This window comes from Myxocyprinus asiaticus, chromosome 34, assembly GCF_019703515.2.
Source record: "Myxocyprinus asiaticus isolate MX2 ecotype Aquarium Trade chromosome 34, UBuf_Myxa_2, whole genome shotgun sequence".
In the NCBI taxonomy this organism is placed as follows: domain Eukaryota; kingdom Metazoa; phylum Chordata; class Actinopteri; order Cypriniformes; family Catostomidae; genus Myxocyprinus; species Myxocyprinus asiaticus.
This window is the reverse complement of record NC_059377.1, coordinates 34,221,600-34,238,775: the sequence shown is the minus strand read 5'-3', so window position 1 is coordinate 34,238,775 and position 17,176 is coordinate 34,221,600. Positions and strand designations below refer to the sequence as shown.

At 36.8% G+C, this 17,176-nt stretch overlaps 1 protein-coding gene across 2 annotated transcripts; it reads right to left on the bottom strand.

Moving 5' to 3' along the window:
• Positions 1 to 13: 13 nt before the first annotated feature.
• LOC127425201 (formyl peptide receptor 2-like) lies at positions 14 to 16,397 on the bottom strand. 2 transcript variants are annotated; one of them, XM_051670918.1, is made up of 4 exons: positions 10,435 to 16,397; positions 5,629 to 5,859; positions 3,031 to 3,580; positions 14 to 2,723 (listed from the first exon to the last, which is right to left on the bottom strand). In XM_051670918.1, the coding sequence occupies exons 3-4, from the start codon at positions 3,577 to 3,579 to the stop codon at positions 2,211 to 2,213; spliced, it is 1,062 nt and encodes a 353-aa protein (XP_051526878.1). In that variant the 5' UTR covers position 3,580; positions 5,629 to 5,859; positions 10,435 to 16,397; the 3' UTR covers positions 14 to 2,210. The 2 variants fall into 2 exon arrangements, with proteins under 2 accessions (XP_051526878.1, XP_051526877.1); XM_051670917.1 differs by lacking the exon at positions 5,629 to 5,859 and having other exon boundaries at positions 10,435 to 12,023; positions 12,182 to 16,397.
• Between the last annotated feature and the right edge of the window lie 779 nt (positions 16,398 to 17,176).

Here is a 17,176-nt window from a genome sequence, read left to right as displayed (position 1 = left end):
AACAACGTAAGTACGTGTTGCATTCTAAGCATTGTCATAATGGCCGTTATAGCCAGGGGTTAAACTGTGCTGAATGTCGTCCTGGAACTTTTTTTTTTTTTTTTTTAATGGCAGTTTGTTTGTCAATCCATTCAATTTTTTTGTGCTCTGCTGCAGTTTTGGTTTGATCCATTTCACACATTTCATCCTCATTTAGGCCTTGTATTTGCTCAAAAAACCTTTCAACATTATGCTTCGCTCTAGTCAGTTGTGGATGCTGGTAAAGACAGCATATTGGAAGCAGCATGGAATCACATAATATCTGGCCTAGGGCACCACCACACGATTTTATGGTTCCACCATCACCAAAATCTCAAATTAAGCCCTGCATAGTAGACCCAGATAGCACACATACATATCCGAGATATGTGTTTTAGAACTTTTTATCTGGATATCATCTCAATCTAATTAACATCTGCTGAACATCTTAAAAGATCAGATTTACAAACATTCTAATTCATGAACATCTCAAAAACATCTACTGAAAGTCTTATTGAGATCCGAGACATACTTATTGACATAAGTTTTATAGATGTATTACAGATGAGCAAACAACATAAAAAATAAGTCTTCCAGATGTAAACACACACATCAAATAGACGTCTGGGTGATGTACGTGTGCTATCGGGACATTCACGTAAGCTGTTTGCTTCTAAAGTCAGTTTTCTCTGTTTCTTTCAATACTGTAATGGCGGAGCAGCAGTTTGAAGAGAATCTAGCTGAGCCAGTTAGTTGAAATAGATATGTTTATAGCAAGCTACCTGAATAATAGCACATGCAGTTTAATGGCATAGACATTTGAAAGTAACCTATAGCTCCCTCGAGAACTGACTTTTTTGCCACCGGAGTTTCAGAAATTAACAAGGGCTCTTTAAAGTTTTGGGGCAAAAAAATGCCACTCCCTGCCTCCCTTATCTTTCTTTTAGTTTTTTACATTTTTAACATGTACATTTGATATATTTAGCAATACTCCATTCTAGGCCTAATCTTGTGTATTATTTACAACTCTTTTTTAGTTCATGTTGATTTGATTATAAAAGTAGAGTAATACTAGATTTTATTTCAATTAATTAATTCAATTTAAAGGTGCTGTAAGCGATTTTAGCTGTTCAGAAATTTCCACGAGACTAAGCCGTTGAATTAGACATGCCCCCTCTTTCCAAAACACCGCCCTCCAAAGATAACATTGAGACCAGATATTTTGAAACACTTATTTCAGGACTCAGTACAGTTCTTTCAATGATACCTTAAAAGGAGAAGGAACATTTTCTGCATACTATTCCATAAAAAAAAATCGCTTACAGCTTACAGGATAATTCACCCAAAAATGAAAATTCTCTCATCATTTACTCACCCTCATGCAATCCCAGATGTGTATGACTTTTTTTCTGCAGAACACAAATGAAGATTTGAAGAATATCTCAGCTCTGAAGGTCCATTTAAAGCAAGTTAATGGTGAACAAATCTTTGAAAGCACATAAAGGCAGCATAAAATTAATCCAGAAGACTCCAGTGGTTTAATCCATGTAAGAACAGAACAAATGTAACTCCGTTTTCACTGTACGTCTTGACATCTGCAGTCTCCTTGACGATCATGATTTCAAGCTCGATTACACTTTCTAGTGCAATCTAGCGCTCTGCACATGCAAATCACGATCGTGCCTTGAGACTGCAATGGCAAGATATACAGTGAAAAAGGAGTTATATATTGGTCTGTTCTCAGCCAAAACTGATTGCATTGTTTCAGAAGACATGGATTAAACCACTTGAGTCGTATGGATTACTTTTATGCTGCCTTTATGTACTTTTTGGAACTTCAAAGTTTTGGTCACCATTCACTTGCATTGTATGGACCTATAGAGCTGAGATATTCGAAAAAATTTTTGTTTGTGTTCTGCAGAAGAAAGAAAGTTATACACACCTGGGATGGCATGAGGGTGGGTATATATGATGAGAGAATTTTCATTTTTGGGTGAACTACCCCTTTAAGTATTTGGCGTTAATGGGCAAAATATGTTTTACACAGGTAAAAAAAAAATCCTCATAAAACATAAGCAATGCTCCTGAAAATCAATTCAATCAAATGTGAAGTTCTGACAATGGTACAAGGGGGACTGCATTCTTGCAATGACATTGCATTCACATTTTTGTATTAAAGTTTGTTTCTGGTCTTAAACATTAGTCATGTCGTCAATTTTATCTCGAACTTTGCTTGCGGTCTTTGGAATGGAATTACAGCTTTCTTCCGCAGTGCCTTCCTGGGACTGCACAGTGTAGCCGTCTTCCATTAGTGCTCGGCGATAAATTCCTGACAGACTTTGTTTGAAGCGTCGCCTAACATTCAGTCCCATGCAGAAGTACAGCGCTGGGTTCACGCAGCTGTTGAAATAGGCTAAACCCTTAGCAACAGGCAGGCCAAGTTTGACTGCTTGGCTCTTCTTGTCCACCATTTTGGCAAGCAGTAGGCAATGGTAGGGGGCCCAGCATAAGAAAAAGGCACAGATAAGTGCAGCAAGAATCCGGAGAGGCCGTGATTTGCCAGAGAACCGAGTTCTACGTATACCGATACCAGCTAGTATGTAGCAGATGAGAATGACCAGGAAGGGCAACAGGAATCCGCATAAGAAACGGATGCTGTACAAGGCGTTCCTTGCTACAATGTCAGTCTCTGATGATTCTTTCACCTGCAAGATTTTAGACAAAATATATAAACTTTGGAAGTCATTATTAATGATGGCAAACTGATCTTCATTTACTGCAATAAAAGGAAGTACATATTTAAAGCAATAATTCACCCAAAAAATTTACATTTGTTGAAATTGTAAATGATCATTTTTTTTAAGGGAACTACTCATTTTAAGCCATACGTATTTCCCTTTTTGTCTACTTAGAATGTAGAAATTTTTTCAAGATATGCAATGTAGATCTGTTTGTGAATGTAAGTATTGGCAATCATTAAAAATTAAGAAAGTATTGCAAAGTTTTTCTCACCTCCAAGGAGCACTTGCTCAAGTTGTTCTTAGAGTAAACCTGCCGGTATACAAAGTATGGTGAACTGAAGATGACCGCCACAATCCAAATTCCTAAACTGACCACACGGGCAGCACATAATGTCCGTCTTTCCCTGGTGAACACTGGGTGCCACACACAGAGCATTCGATCCACACTGATGACAGCCAGAAGAAAGACACTGCAGAACATGTTGGCATACTTAAAGAAGCCATTGAACTTGCAGAGAAACACTCCAAAAGGCCAGTAGTCAAAGAAAAGTTTTTTGAGAAGTGAAATGACGCGGGTAAAGCAGAAGATCAGGTCAGCTACAGCGAGGTTGACCAACCATACGTTGGTTACATTGGGCTTCAGCCGGAAGCCAGCCACCCAGATGACCAAAGTGTTCCCAGTGATGCCCAGGAGAACAGTAATGGTGTAGAAGACAATGGTAACATTATCCATGATAGCATCAATGTCCACTGTAGTTTCCTCATAGTGGGTTGAGACTTCTGAGTGAGACTGAAGGAACAGAGTCTTATTGGTGGCCATTCTATAAGCAAGACAAATAATAATGCTTCATTTTTCTGTACACGTCCTGTACACAATTCTCATATCTATCTATCTATCTATCTATCTATCTGTCTGTCTGTCTGTCTGTCTGTCTGTCTGTCTGTCTGTCTATCTATCTATTTTTACAACATAGGAAGAATGGATTTAATTACAAATTTGTTTGAAAAGCTATTTGGTGAAGTAATCACAAAAAAAGATATTTCATAAATGGAAATATTTGTATCAGCAGTAAAAAGAAAGAAAGAGCTAGAACAGAGGTTCGACAAGAGGTTGGCAAATTAATAAAACAACAATGATCAATCAAACCATGGTGTAAAACCTTGTTTTTCATACTCACATCAAATACAAGTATATCATGTTTATTGACAGCTCATTTTAGGCAAATGGAAGGGGGCATGTGTCCTGAAAAGATGGAAAGCTCTGAGCTAGAGTATATAAATGTATCATAAATATTGCAACTACACTGGCATTTGTTCTTACTAGAATTACTAATTTGAATTTTACAGACACAAACAGGATAAGTTCTTCTACAAAAAAAGCAACAATACAGGACATGGCACCTTGGTGTGATATTGAGAATAGAAATAACTATTTTGTTAGTGCTTGAAATAACTTATAGTGAAATTAGCACAACTGATCTGCAAGGCCACATCACGGGCAAACAAGGTCATGAATTTATTTATTTATTTTTATTTTTATTGTCTCGAGAGATGTATATGCATACAGAGAATACTGTTTCTGTGGTTCCTGTATCACCAAAATCTTTCTTATTTTATTTCTTTTTATGTTTACTTTTCATCACGTTTTACGTTTTCACTTCCTACTTCTCATTATTTACCCAATACTGAAAACAGAAGTTTCTATTGTGCAAATTAAGCATGCTCAAATGTGCATTTGCATATGAACAGAGCATATATGTGTATATGAGCATTTACAAATCTGTCTACTTACACTTAAAAAAATATTTTAAGATTTACGTATTTCAGTTTCATAACATATTTTTATAAAATGTAATTTAACAATCTTTAACAAAATGAAATGAAAAAAATATATATTTTAAGCTTTGCTAATTTTATGTTGTTAAAAATTATGCAACTGAATTTGATGGAAATGTGTTATTAAATGAAATGCATAAATCTTAAAAATAGGCTAAAATATATATTTTTTGAGTGTACAATGTACAGTCTTGAAATTCCATTTTTCTTCTGTCCTCTCTGTGTGTTTATGGGGTGGTTAATTTTGTGGTCTATGCACCTACAAACCCTGTTTTTTTTTAACGTCTTAGCAGGAGTCCTTCGCAGCTTTTCATGGGGTGGTTATAAAATAATATTTTAAACTATATTTCAGACATAGTGCTGAATTTAGTTCTGTATATTTTAAACAGATTAATTATTCTAAATGGCCTTTCAAAAGGTCATGTCATTTCATGTGACCGAAGCACCCAGTTCTTACTCAGAGTCTGTTTCAAAATATCTGTCTGGAAAAATGGAGGTAAAAAAAGCTCTGAACCTTTCACCTTCAACAAAATACAGAAGTGGAACGAAAGCCATGTTCTTAAAATCATCATAACTTAAAATGTAGAGTTAAAATAACTGCCCTGGATGGATCTTGTTGAGATGATTCAAGTTTTTGTTGGCTCAACTTGTGATTCATTTTTGAATTTAGAAAAACTATTCAGCTGAAATCGAAGTCAAGAGAACTACACACATCACGCTAATGTATTCGGATTTCCAGCATGCAATTTGCATGAATATATTATGCAAATCGCATACAATTGTTGGGCCTCATGTATTAAGATAGAAGACAAAGGCAGGCCTAACACAGTCATAAAAACCTAACTCATGCCCCCACATTCCAAGTTGTAAATTATACTGATAAAAATCGCACCAAAATCAAACAAAGGGAATCCAAAAAAGACTACAAATCCCATGAAGCCTTGCTCACTAAAGGATCGAACTCTCAACTCCTATTGGATGAGGCACACAACAGAACGTCCCTCAAACATAACATCATCAGTAGTTGAAATACCTCTGAAATGCTTTCGGGATTTGCTTCCAGCAACTTTGTTCACCGAGTATAGACGTAGTTTATCGCTGCTCTCAAGTGCAACCTCGTGGGACAAGGAAGTAACGTCCAACTTGAAACTGTGGCCATACAATCTCCATCTCGCTGGACGAGTTGAGATTACTCTGTGTTCAACCGAACACTCTAACGGATCCGAAGGAGACCGCCGAGCAATTTGCATCTTCATCCGTTTGCCTACAGAAGTGAAGAGATTAAAGATTACTCTTCCATCTTCAATCAAGTCGACATTTCTGAGTTCTCCGCCAGCCCGCTGAGAATCAACAGCCGTACCGCCCGCCGACAGAGCGAGGAAACGGCCTCCCGTCATCACCTGAGCCTCAAGGAACCGGGTCAGAGTTAAAGGACGGAGTAAAACACATTCTACCTGTGTCCTCATGCGATTCAAGTAAGAGGTTTACGTCTGGGCAGAGATAGAATATTATAGCGTGTTATTCTTGTGTTTCAAGGTTTTTTGCTTGTACAGTTTACGGACCGCCATGTCCGCTCATTATTAATACTCAGGGTATCAATTACCACAAATTTGTTTTGCTGTATTGTGGTCCAACCAAATTGGATTGTTGTGCAATTTCGCCATCCCGGGTGAGACAGCAACTGAGTTCATCCATTAAAGAGTCAAATAACGCGGGACTTTTACGAGCCGTCCACCGCGTCTCTGAGCGATGAATTAAACTGCTGCTTTCTCTCCCACGATCGTGAAATCAGCTTTAGGGCTGTCACTTAATTTTCTCTCTCTCTCTCTCTCGTACTAACCACACCCCCCCCCCCCCCCACACACACACACACACACACACACCTTATGTGTTATAGGATTATTTTTATTTCCATATCTAATCATATCACTGTTTAGTTTGTAGTTGTAAGTCGGAAGTTTATTGACTGCATTGAATTAATTATTAATTGATATTACTGCTTAAATAAACTTTGTTTATATTACAAAGAGAAGTGTTTTGGTTTGTTTTGCATACGCCTGTGTCATGCTGACGGGATGTCAGTGCTCGGATTCAAACCTTCATTCATTGTTTTTTTTCCCGAAAATCGATATTCTTCGGATGGTGAGTTTCCTAAGAAAACAATCTAATATTGAGACAGTTTTACTATTTGGTTATTAGTCCCTGATTTCAGGGTGGTGCCCCGTCAATGTTAATCCTTATTAATATTCTATTGATTTTTGATAATTGATAATTATCTTTGATGATTGTTGAATTTGAATGATCAATAAGCTAGTGTTAATTTTAATTAATGTTTCATTGATGTTAACAATTAACGATTATCTTTGATAATTGTTGATTTAAAGGATTAAAAAAAGCTAACATTGATTCTCATCAATGTTCTATTGATTTTAAAAATTAATAATTATCTATGTTAATTATTAATTATTGCTAATAACCAAACCCGCTCCTAAACGTAGCACACTACATTTACTGGAGTCCCATATGAGGTTTTAATGAATTAGATTCAACTGATTAATTTAAATATTAATTAATAACTACAGAAATAATTATTAATTAATTAATAATTATTAATTATTTCTGATAGTAACACTGATCTAAACAACCAGTAAAGCCCTACACAATCATTGTGATGTGCATATAAAGTGTTGAGACCCATGCGTGTCTTCTTGTCAAGTTTAAGTCTACATATGATAGTGGGACCAGAAGTTGGTCTCTGATCATCAATTGGCCATTTACCATCAAATGGCAGCTTATTTTACCTATAACAATGGGACACCCTAACTACATCTATGGTAATCAATAATATTAAATGATAATATAAGTAGTTGATATTCTATATTCAGTTAATTGAATTGCATTGTAGTTGATTGAACTATGAAAGTCAAGTTTATTTAAATAGATAGTAAGCTCATTAAATAAAGCAAAATAACACGAGCAAGAGTGCTGTATGTACAGCTGTGCTGACATATGGACAGTACAGCATGATTGCTAGTGTGATATTGCTTTTATGCAACAGCTAAGTAAATAAATAAGAAGGGAAAAACTAAGGACTGTCCCAAAAAACACTCTTGTGTGAACTGAACTACCTGAACTACTTTTCAGGATCTGCCATTGCTAGTTTGAAAGATGCTCTCAAGCCTCCATTACTAATTAAAAAAACAACACTTTAAAACTAGTAATGGCAGCTTGGGCTGTTTCTGACAAGTTACTGGAGAAACAAGGACGTATGTGTGTGTGTTTGAGAGAGAGAAAGAGTGACTGAGCGTGTGATTACCTTGCAGTGATAAACAGTATTGCTGTTAGTTTAACTATATTCCTCAGCTGTAGTGTGGTAATAATCCGCTCTGATCGTTGTGTGATGCTGCCATACGTGCTATCAGAATTATCCTACAAGTATTTCACTCATGTTTAAGTGTTTTGTTGTCAAAGAGAAAACATGGAGGACTCCCGTTTCATTCTTGTATATTTCTTGAGGAACTCTTATTTTGACACCGACACAGAAAGCATTCTCTCCTCTGCCATGTTGAAGGTTTACGTCTTCTCCCAACTCTTAAACTTGTATCTAGTAGGAGCCCTGAGTGTGTTTGATAACTCTGTCTGTCACGACTCCCAGCTGTGATCAGCAGTAATGCTGAAGCTGTTAGTTTAACTCTATTTCTCAGCTATAGTGTAGTAGTAATCTGAGTGATCATTGAGTTAGAGATGAAGAAACTTCAATGACTTCAAAGACATTTTCACACTGACTGACAACGCCATTTGCCAACGTCAGCTCAACTCACTCATGGCACACACAAGATGGTCTTTTGTCGCCACCTGGTGGCTCAAATCATTAATGTCATAGGGATGAACAAAAATTCACACATCTAGCTGCTGTCACACATATGCACTGCTCTTACACTTTTGGAACACCATGAAAACAAGCGGAGTGATACAAACCGTAAAGCGTCCCAGTGCTGATGGTCTGAGCTATCAGTACTCTTGGAACACCTCTCATCCAATCAGATTCGAAGGCAGAAACTAACTGTTGTATAACAAGTTATATTGTTTTAAGTCAACTTGATATTCTGTTTAAACAACTTTCCCTTTTTAGTTGACACAACTTATTATTATTTTTTTCCCAATTTGGAATGCCCAATTCCCAATTCACTCTTAGTCCTCGTGGTGGCGTAGTGACGAATCTCAGTTGCCTCCGCATCTGAGACGTCAATCCACACATCTTAACACATGGCTTGTTGAGTGCGTTACCGCAGAGACTTAGTGCGTGTGGAGGCTCACGCTATTCTCCGTGGCACCCACACACAACATACCATGTGCCCCACCAAGAGCGAGAACCACATTTAGCGACCACAAGGAGTTTAACCCAACGTGACTCTACCCACCCTAGCAACCGGGCCAATTGGTTGTTTAGGAAGCCTGACTGGAGTCACTCAGCACACCCTGGATTTGAACTTGCGACTCCAGGTGTGGTAGTCAGCGTCTTTACTTGCCTAAACAAATCTTTCTAATGCACAGAGAAATAACATCTCATAAAGTTGCAAACTTGGTATGTTCCACTTGCATAAGGTATTTGGTCCACTGCCATTTAGTAACTGGTTCATCATAAGGCAAGGCAAGGCAATTTATTTATAAAGTACAATTAAAAACAACAGACTATTGACCAATGTGCTGTACATTAATAAAATATTATTGTTTTTTTTTTAAATAAACAAAGGGACAGACAATTCTCAACTCACGGTTTAACTAAAAGCCTGGGAGAATGAGTTCGAAGTGTTCAAAGTGTGGTTGCGATGCTGGTCTTGCGAGCTACACCACACTAACCACACAAGGAGATAAACATGATAGGGGTTGTCCAGCAACCAAGAGGACCCAGTTTGTAAAACTGAAAGGATTTACTTAGAAGCAATAATAGCGCCATATGGATTTTTTAATTACGCTGCTGAATCATGGGAAGGTCGCTACATCTTATTTCAGTATTCACTTTGCATTTAGGATATCAGAAATTTTCTTAAACTTTGCTAAATGATTTACTCATGTAATTCTTGAAAGAAATACTGAATTGGGCACTCAAGAAAACCCAATAGTATTTTCAAAAAGATTTACAGCATCAGATTAATTAGTTGTGTTTTTATGGTAAAGCAGGACACATTGGAAAAACAGATAAATTAGGAAAACACAAATGAACCGGAACATTTAGAGAAAATACAGAGGAAATAAACATTAAATCAACAAACTCTTAAATTTTCACATCAATTATAAAATTAAATAAAAAAAGGTAAGACTTTAAAATAAAGTTGCATTCATTATCATTAGTTAACTACATTAGTTAACATGAACTAATAATGAACAATACTATTGCAGCACTTATTAATTATGTTTACTTAAACATATACTAAAATATAAAAAAATTTAAAAAAACTTTTAATGTTAAAAGTTGTATGTATCTATTAGTTAATGCATTATGGACTAATATTAACCAAAATGAACAATAATACTTTGATTAATAAATATTTCCCAAGATTAATAAATGCAGATAAAAATAAGTTAATTGTTAGTTCTTGATACCTAATGCATTAACAAATGAAAGAATACTTTAGAATAAGTGTTTCCAAGAAAACATATTTTACACTTTTTCTTCTTCTTCTTCTTCTTCTTCTTATTTTATTTTTTTTATTTTTTTGCAGTTACAGTGCATTGCCCTGTTCTCAAATAATAATAATAATAATAATAATAATAAAATTAAACTGTTTAAAAAGGATTAAAAAAATAATCTGGTGAAGAATTGTTGTAGTGTTCTTACCTGTAAACTTATTAATGAGCACTTGTGACTCGTCAGCACAATCAGTCTCAGGAGAAACACTACTGCATAATGTGAATGCATCAGAGTGTGTTTGAGTATTACAGTGTCATTGTTCCTTTAGTGTGCAGATAAACAAATAAGTGACTGGTTCACTGAACTCACTTACATCTGCTCTCTCTCTCTCTCTCTCTCTCTCTCTCTCGCTCGCTCACTCGCTCTCTCTTTCTCCCTCTTTCTCAACCTCTCAGTCTTTTTCTCTCTTTCCTTTCTATTTCAGTATTTTGTAATCTGGCCATAAAGTGTCATCTCTACAGACTCAAAGGAGACAAACAGGAAGAGGGAGGAGACAAACACACATGCGAATAAACACAGAAGCATAATTACATATGTGAAATTACTTCCATTTTGCCTTAGGTATATTTAAAGTATATCTAATTACCCATCTAAATATTTTGTCATAAAGTACACAAATTTTAAACACAGAAATGCTACATCAAATTACACACTAAATTATATTTATGAGCAGTGAGAATGCAATTAAATTGTTACAATTGTGTGGAATGTGTTTTACATTGTTCTGTTCAACTGTATCTATTCAAAACTTGGTTAACAATTTTGCCTTCTCTGCATAAACTAATGTTTGCATATTAGAACACTTTTCATATCTGGTTCTCTTTGTGAATGTGCCCTATTTTATTACAGTTTTTCTCGATTGCTAACACACATTTCTTGAATGTGTACTACGTTTTCTCAAAACCCTAAACACACATCTTTGTACTCACACCATTTTGGACAAACCCTTGACTTTTGACCCAAAAGTAAGCATTATAGTCAAAACCACATTATCTGTCTTAGAAACCAAACTTTGCATTCAAATTACACACAAAACCATCATATACAATCAACCTTCTGAATACCCTTTACACTGCTGGGAGGAATTGAAAAAACTATTATAAAAAGGTTTTCATGAACCAATAACTATAACGTGTCCCTGAATTTCAGATATGTTACACTCCATGAGTTTGACACAATGTGAATCATACAATCACACAAATACTACAATTGTCCTTCTTAGAGGATGTTTATTTTCCATTCAAACATTCTACAGTACAGCACTGCAGTTGCTTGTTGAACAATCATGCTTGTCACTGTAGTGATCAAAGTAATGTATTGTAAGTCACCAACACAAATTTCGCCAAAATGGAACTTACGGAAAACAAAGAAGGCTAAGAAAACAAGGAAAGAATCATAGAGCATTTTCACCTAGGTAAGAGGCTTAGAGTACGCTACAGTACTATAATAGCAATAACAGTTCATTCTGGGTCAGCATCCTGTCTCTGATCAGGGTCAGGCCAGAGATTTTCATCAACATCACAGACTATGTTTTCCCTAGCCAAACAGCAGGGGAAAAATGCCCTGGAATGCCTGAGCCATCCCTGACAGGACTCCACAGCAATGTCCCCACAAGCTTCCTCCATGGCTTGGAGAAGGTTGTTCTGTACATAGGAATTTCTGTCATAGACATTCCACCACCATGTTTAGAAGAACTCCTCAATCGGATTGAGTAAAGGATTGGTTGTCTTTCAATTCTGCAAGCAAACAACAGTGTTTGACATTGTCACACATTATTGACAATATGAATCCTCAACTTCATGTCATTTTCTTGTATTGTCTGCTTCTGCTACTATAATGCATATAGTTTCACGGTACGTATAGTATAGAAAAGTTTAACTTCATAGAATGGTACCTGTTTTCATCCCTGAAAGTCCAGACAATCGATGCAACACTGAAATGGCTCAGGTTTGGCTGTACTCTCAGCCCAGCTTCCCTCAATGTCATACCGTGTACAACAACATGGTCCACTACAGTAGCACGGATCTCATTTGAGATTGTTGTTCTTCTTCCTCTTCCTCTGCCTCTCCCTTGTCCACCTCCTCTCATTCTTACCATTCCTTTGCCTCGTTCTCCGATGTTTGCATCCATGATTCAGAAACACAGGTGAGCTTACCTGTTGCCCTTTTTATTCATTCCAATCTCCTGATTGCTTGTTGAGTAATTTTGGTCATTCGTGCTTACACATGGACAATTGTTTGTTAAGGGTGTTTGAATTGCACTGGTTTGAGTTTACTTATTGAACGGCAGTGTTTTCTAAATGACAACATGGTGACAACTGTGTCTTAAAGTGAGAGGTGTGTTTAGATTTTTGCAAAGAAGTGTGAATGGACCACTGAAATGTGGCAAAAATGGTAAATAGTGTTTATAGACTGGGGTACATGGTCTTTCTGCTGGGAATTGGCAAAATGGTTTAGTGAGGATGGCTTACACTACCAATTTTTGTGTGTTAGCAATCGAGAAAAACTGTAAGTGGTCTGTCTTGAGCTAAACATTCTTTGCTATTACTAAGGGTTAAAAGACTGTTATCTAGGGAGGTCACGTAATGCCATGCGAGGAGCAGATGTGTGAGCGACGGGATTGGGATTTTTTATTATTTTCTTGTTATAATCCAGTGAGATTCGATACACCCAGTTACATATTTGTTCTTTGAGGTAAACATGGCAAAGTCAAAATCCTCGGACTCTGGAGACATTAAAAGACACTTACGTGCTCAAGCTGAAACCTCTGATGGGCCTGCAGACCGAGGACTCGATTTGGATGGCGCGGTCGTGGAAATTCAGCATCAACTGTCCAACATGTTTGTGATGCTGACGAAGGTTGTTGCTGACTTGGAGGATCTCGCTGTAATACGTCGATCGATTACGGCAGTGGAAACAAAATTCTCTGAGTTGGTTACAAGAGTGGCAAATGTTGAGTAACGGATTGATTATCTGGAGTCATCGGAAAGGGAATTATCCGCTAATCCGCTCGCGACCAAAATAGACCTGGGAAACATTTTGGAAAAACTGGAAAATCTCTAAAATAGGAGCCGAAGTAATAATATACGGATTGTTGGAATTCCTGAGCATGAAGAAGGCAGAGATATGGTGAAATTCCTAGACGAGCTCTTCCCGAGTCTGCTCGACATAACAGGCCATAAGCTGGAAATCGAGCGAGCTCACAGAGAGAGGGAGACAGGCCCCTATCAATTCTGGCCAAATTTCTGAGATCATCTGATAAAGATCTCGTGTTGCGTGAGGCGAGAAGCTAAGGAAAGCTTTCTTGGAAGAATCACAATATTTTCTTGTTCCCGGACTTTGCGAATTCGACAAGAGAGAAACACGATCGATTCAAGGAGTGTAAGAAACTCTTACATCAACGGAAGATCACTTTTGCACTGATATTTCCGGCCAAACTGAGAATAGAAATGAAGAATGGCCACAAAGTATTTACGTGTCCCAAACAAGCACTGTCCTTCATAAATACATTGGAGTGAGTAAGCCATTTGGTGTTTCTTATGTGAGTGGTTTGACTCACTGAAAATACACTCGATTGTCTGAGGAAGCTGGGCGCCATTTTTGTTTCTGTTTGTGTTGGTTCCGCCTAGTGGCTGGAGTTTGCTTTGAGGAATAATACTTCTCCTTCAAGAAACTTTTGCATTGACGGAGGATCGCTTTTGCACTGGGGTTCCCGGCCAGATTGAGAGTGGATGCTGGGGATGGCCGCAAAATATTTACATGCCCACACAAATGATGTCTTTTATAAAGTTGATGGACTGAGTAAGTCATGGTGTATTTTTTTTAATGCGGCCTCCATGTGAATTTGACTCTTGACCATCCGAGGAACCGGGATGCCTGTTTTGTTTCTTTTTGTGCTGGTTCCGCCTAGTGGCAGGAGTTTGATTTGTGGAATGGCACTGCTTCGGGACAGTTGTGGATGAATCTGTTCGTTCCTTGTGCTTATGCCTCCTGTTGGCTGGAGTTTGTTTTGTGGAGTATTTTTTGCAGGATATTTAAATGATTACATCATCTGCTGCACTCATAAACAGCCGGCTCACTGAACACTTGTTTGTCTGTCCGAGGAAATTAAAAGCTTTATATCGGTTGGAATTTGTTTTGTGAACAGAACACCTTCGAGACAGTTCTGTGATTGAATCTACACGTTCTTTGTGTTTATTCTGCCTATTTGCTGGGGTTTGTTTTACAAAGTATTTTCTGTTATGTAATTTTGCCTTACAAAATTTGTGCAGAAGCACAAAACTTGAGCAATCCAGTGGCAAAGTTTTCTCGGGGGCTCTCGTAGGCATACATGGACCTTTTGAGTTTAGAGGGATTGACGCCGTTTGGCGCTGTCGTGCGCGGGGTTAATGCGCACGTTTTTCTTTTTTCTGTTTGTTTGGTTCGGGGTTTGATTGTTGCACTAATGTTGGAATGTGGTCTGTATAATCTTATTTTTGACACACAATTTATTTTTCTATTATATCAAAATGTCAAATGTTATGTTATACATGAGTGTGTTATCTTTCTCCACATGGAATGTGAATGGGTTGGGGCACCCCAAAAAAGAAGGAGGGTTATTTCTTTTCTTAAGCATAAGAAATGTGATATAGTGTTTCTTCAAGAAACACATCTTTCCCCACGGGAAGCTGAAAAATTTGGGAAGATATGGGGTGGACATGTTTTCTTTAGTGCTGGCTCAAGTAAGAGCAGGGGAGTCAATATACTGATAAATAATCATCTACAATTCAAATCTCTCAAACAGAATAAAGATAAATTAGGGAGACTCATTATTGTTTTAGCAGAAATTCAGGGGCAAAGGTTGGTTTTGGCTAATATTTACACATCTAACGTTGATGATCAGGGCTTTTTTATTGATCTCGAAGGGATGTTGCAAGCCACTGGCACCCCTTATGACATAATATTGGGAGGAGACTTTAATCTTTTGATGGACTCAGTCCTTGATCATAGTGAAGCAAAAGTGTGTAAGCCCCCTAGAGCAACATTGACGCTTCACAGGATGTGTACAAATCTTGGTCTTGCAGATATTTGCCGACTTTTGAACCCATCTGGTAGGGACTATACATTTTTTTCATCAGTCCATAAGATTTATTCTAGAATAATTTTATATATATATATATATATATATATATATATATATATATATATATATATATATATATATATCTAAGTCCCCAATTTCATCTGTTGTTGATTATTCAGTTGGAAAAATCTATAGCCTCAGATCATGCCCTGGTGAGTTTAGAAGTGTTGCCACATACGGAGAAAAAGAAATCATATAGTTGGTACTTTAATGTATCCCTTTTGCAAAATCATGATTTCCAACAAATGTTAAAGACTGAAATCAATGTTTATATGGAGACCAACTGGTCTTCAGTATCTTCTGTGGGCGTGGCTTGGGAGGCACTTAAGGTGGTTCTTAGAGGCCGGATCATACAGTATGCCTCATTCATCAAGAGATCCAAGGCATGAGAACTGTTCTTACCCCTATTTCGCCATTGCAAAGCCTCTCTATCAAACTAATCTGAGAAGTTACACCCCGTTATTTCACATTTACACTCGGTATGGACAAAAGTGTCCAGAATGTTTAAATCGGACATTTATTTAAATGTTGCCTCGAGCATATGGCAGAACCCAAGATTGTGTATTGGTAAGTCCCCTTTCTGTTGGTCAGAGTGGATTGTGAGGGGGGTTGCTACACTCGGTGCCTATATGAGAGTGGAGTGTTGAGATCGTTTGAAAAGTTGGTTCAACATTTTGGGATCCACAGATCTCAGTTATATAGGTATTTACAACTGCGCCACCTGCTTTGTACTGTTTTTGGGAGTAGCACACACCCCCCTAAAGTGGCAGATACTCTGGGAGAGGTGATTACTGCTTTTGGAAAAGGTCATGAGGCATTTACTCCCTGTTAATTCAGAGTCTGTGGGACGGAGCTTTAACTTCTCTCAAGAGAGTATGGGAGAAAAATTTAAACTTGGTATTGGAGGAGGGAATGTGGGCTAGGATTCTTAAAAACGTTAAGTCTGCATCTAGAGATGAAAGGGTGCATCTTATGCAATTCAAAATTTTGCAAAATTATATATATATATATATATATATATATATATATATATATATATATATATATATATATATATATATATATATGTTTTACTTTTCTTTGTTATTGTAAGATTTAATAAAAAAATTAAGTTACAAAAATTAAAAAAAAAGTAAAAACTCTGGATTATAGTGAGGCACTTACAATGGAAGTGAATGGGGCCAATCTGTAAAAGTTAAAATACTCTCTGTTTCAAACGTATAGTCACAAGATGTAAACAATATGTGTGTTAACATGATTTTAGTGTGATTAAAATAAAGTTATATTAAGTATTGCAACAATTTTATCAGACTAAAATCATCTTTTTTAATAAATTAAATCAATCGAAATAAGTTGAATAAAAAAATAAAAAAAGACTGTTATCTACAAGTTCTCTCCAAAGAGTTTAGAATGATTTTTAGCACAATTCCAGTGAGCAAAACACAGTGGTTAAAGTGTTATTTTCAGTTTAACAAGAAATACTTCCTCGTAACATTTCCACTGCTCTTAAAGTAATGCTCTAAATTTGGTTTCTAAAAAACTACTTTCTGAGAAAGTAGTTCAGAGTGTGTCCATGATTTTTTTTTATTTATTTTTTTTTTATGATCTCTGTTGCTGTGTAGAAGTGAAAGTTAAGTTATAATGCCAACCAGAATATATATCACCTGACCAGATGTATGGATTAGATTTGCAATTCAAGAAATCGAAATTTCCATTATCTTTTTATACTCTTATGCATGCTTGACATCTAGCTGTTTGTGAGTTTGGT

Coding starts and splice junctions, on each gene's coding strand:
- LOC127425201 (XM_051670918.1), bottom strand. CDS start 3,579: ATGGCCACCAATAAGACTCTGTTCCTTCAGTCTCACTCAGAAGTCTCA. Junction 2,724..3,030: donor TGAGCAAGTGCTCCTTGGAG/GTGAGAAAAACT, acceptor AAAATCTTGCAG/GTGAAAGAATCATCAGAGAC.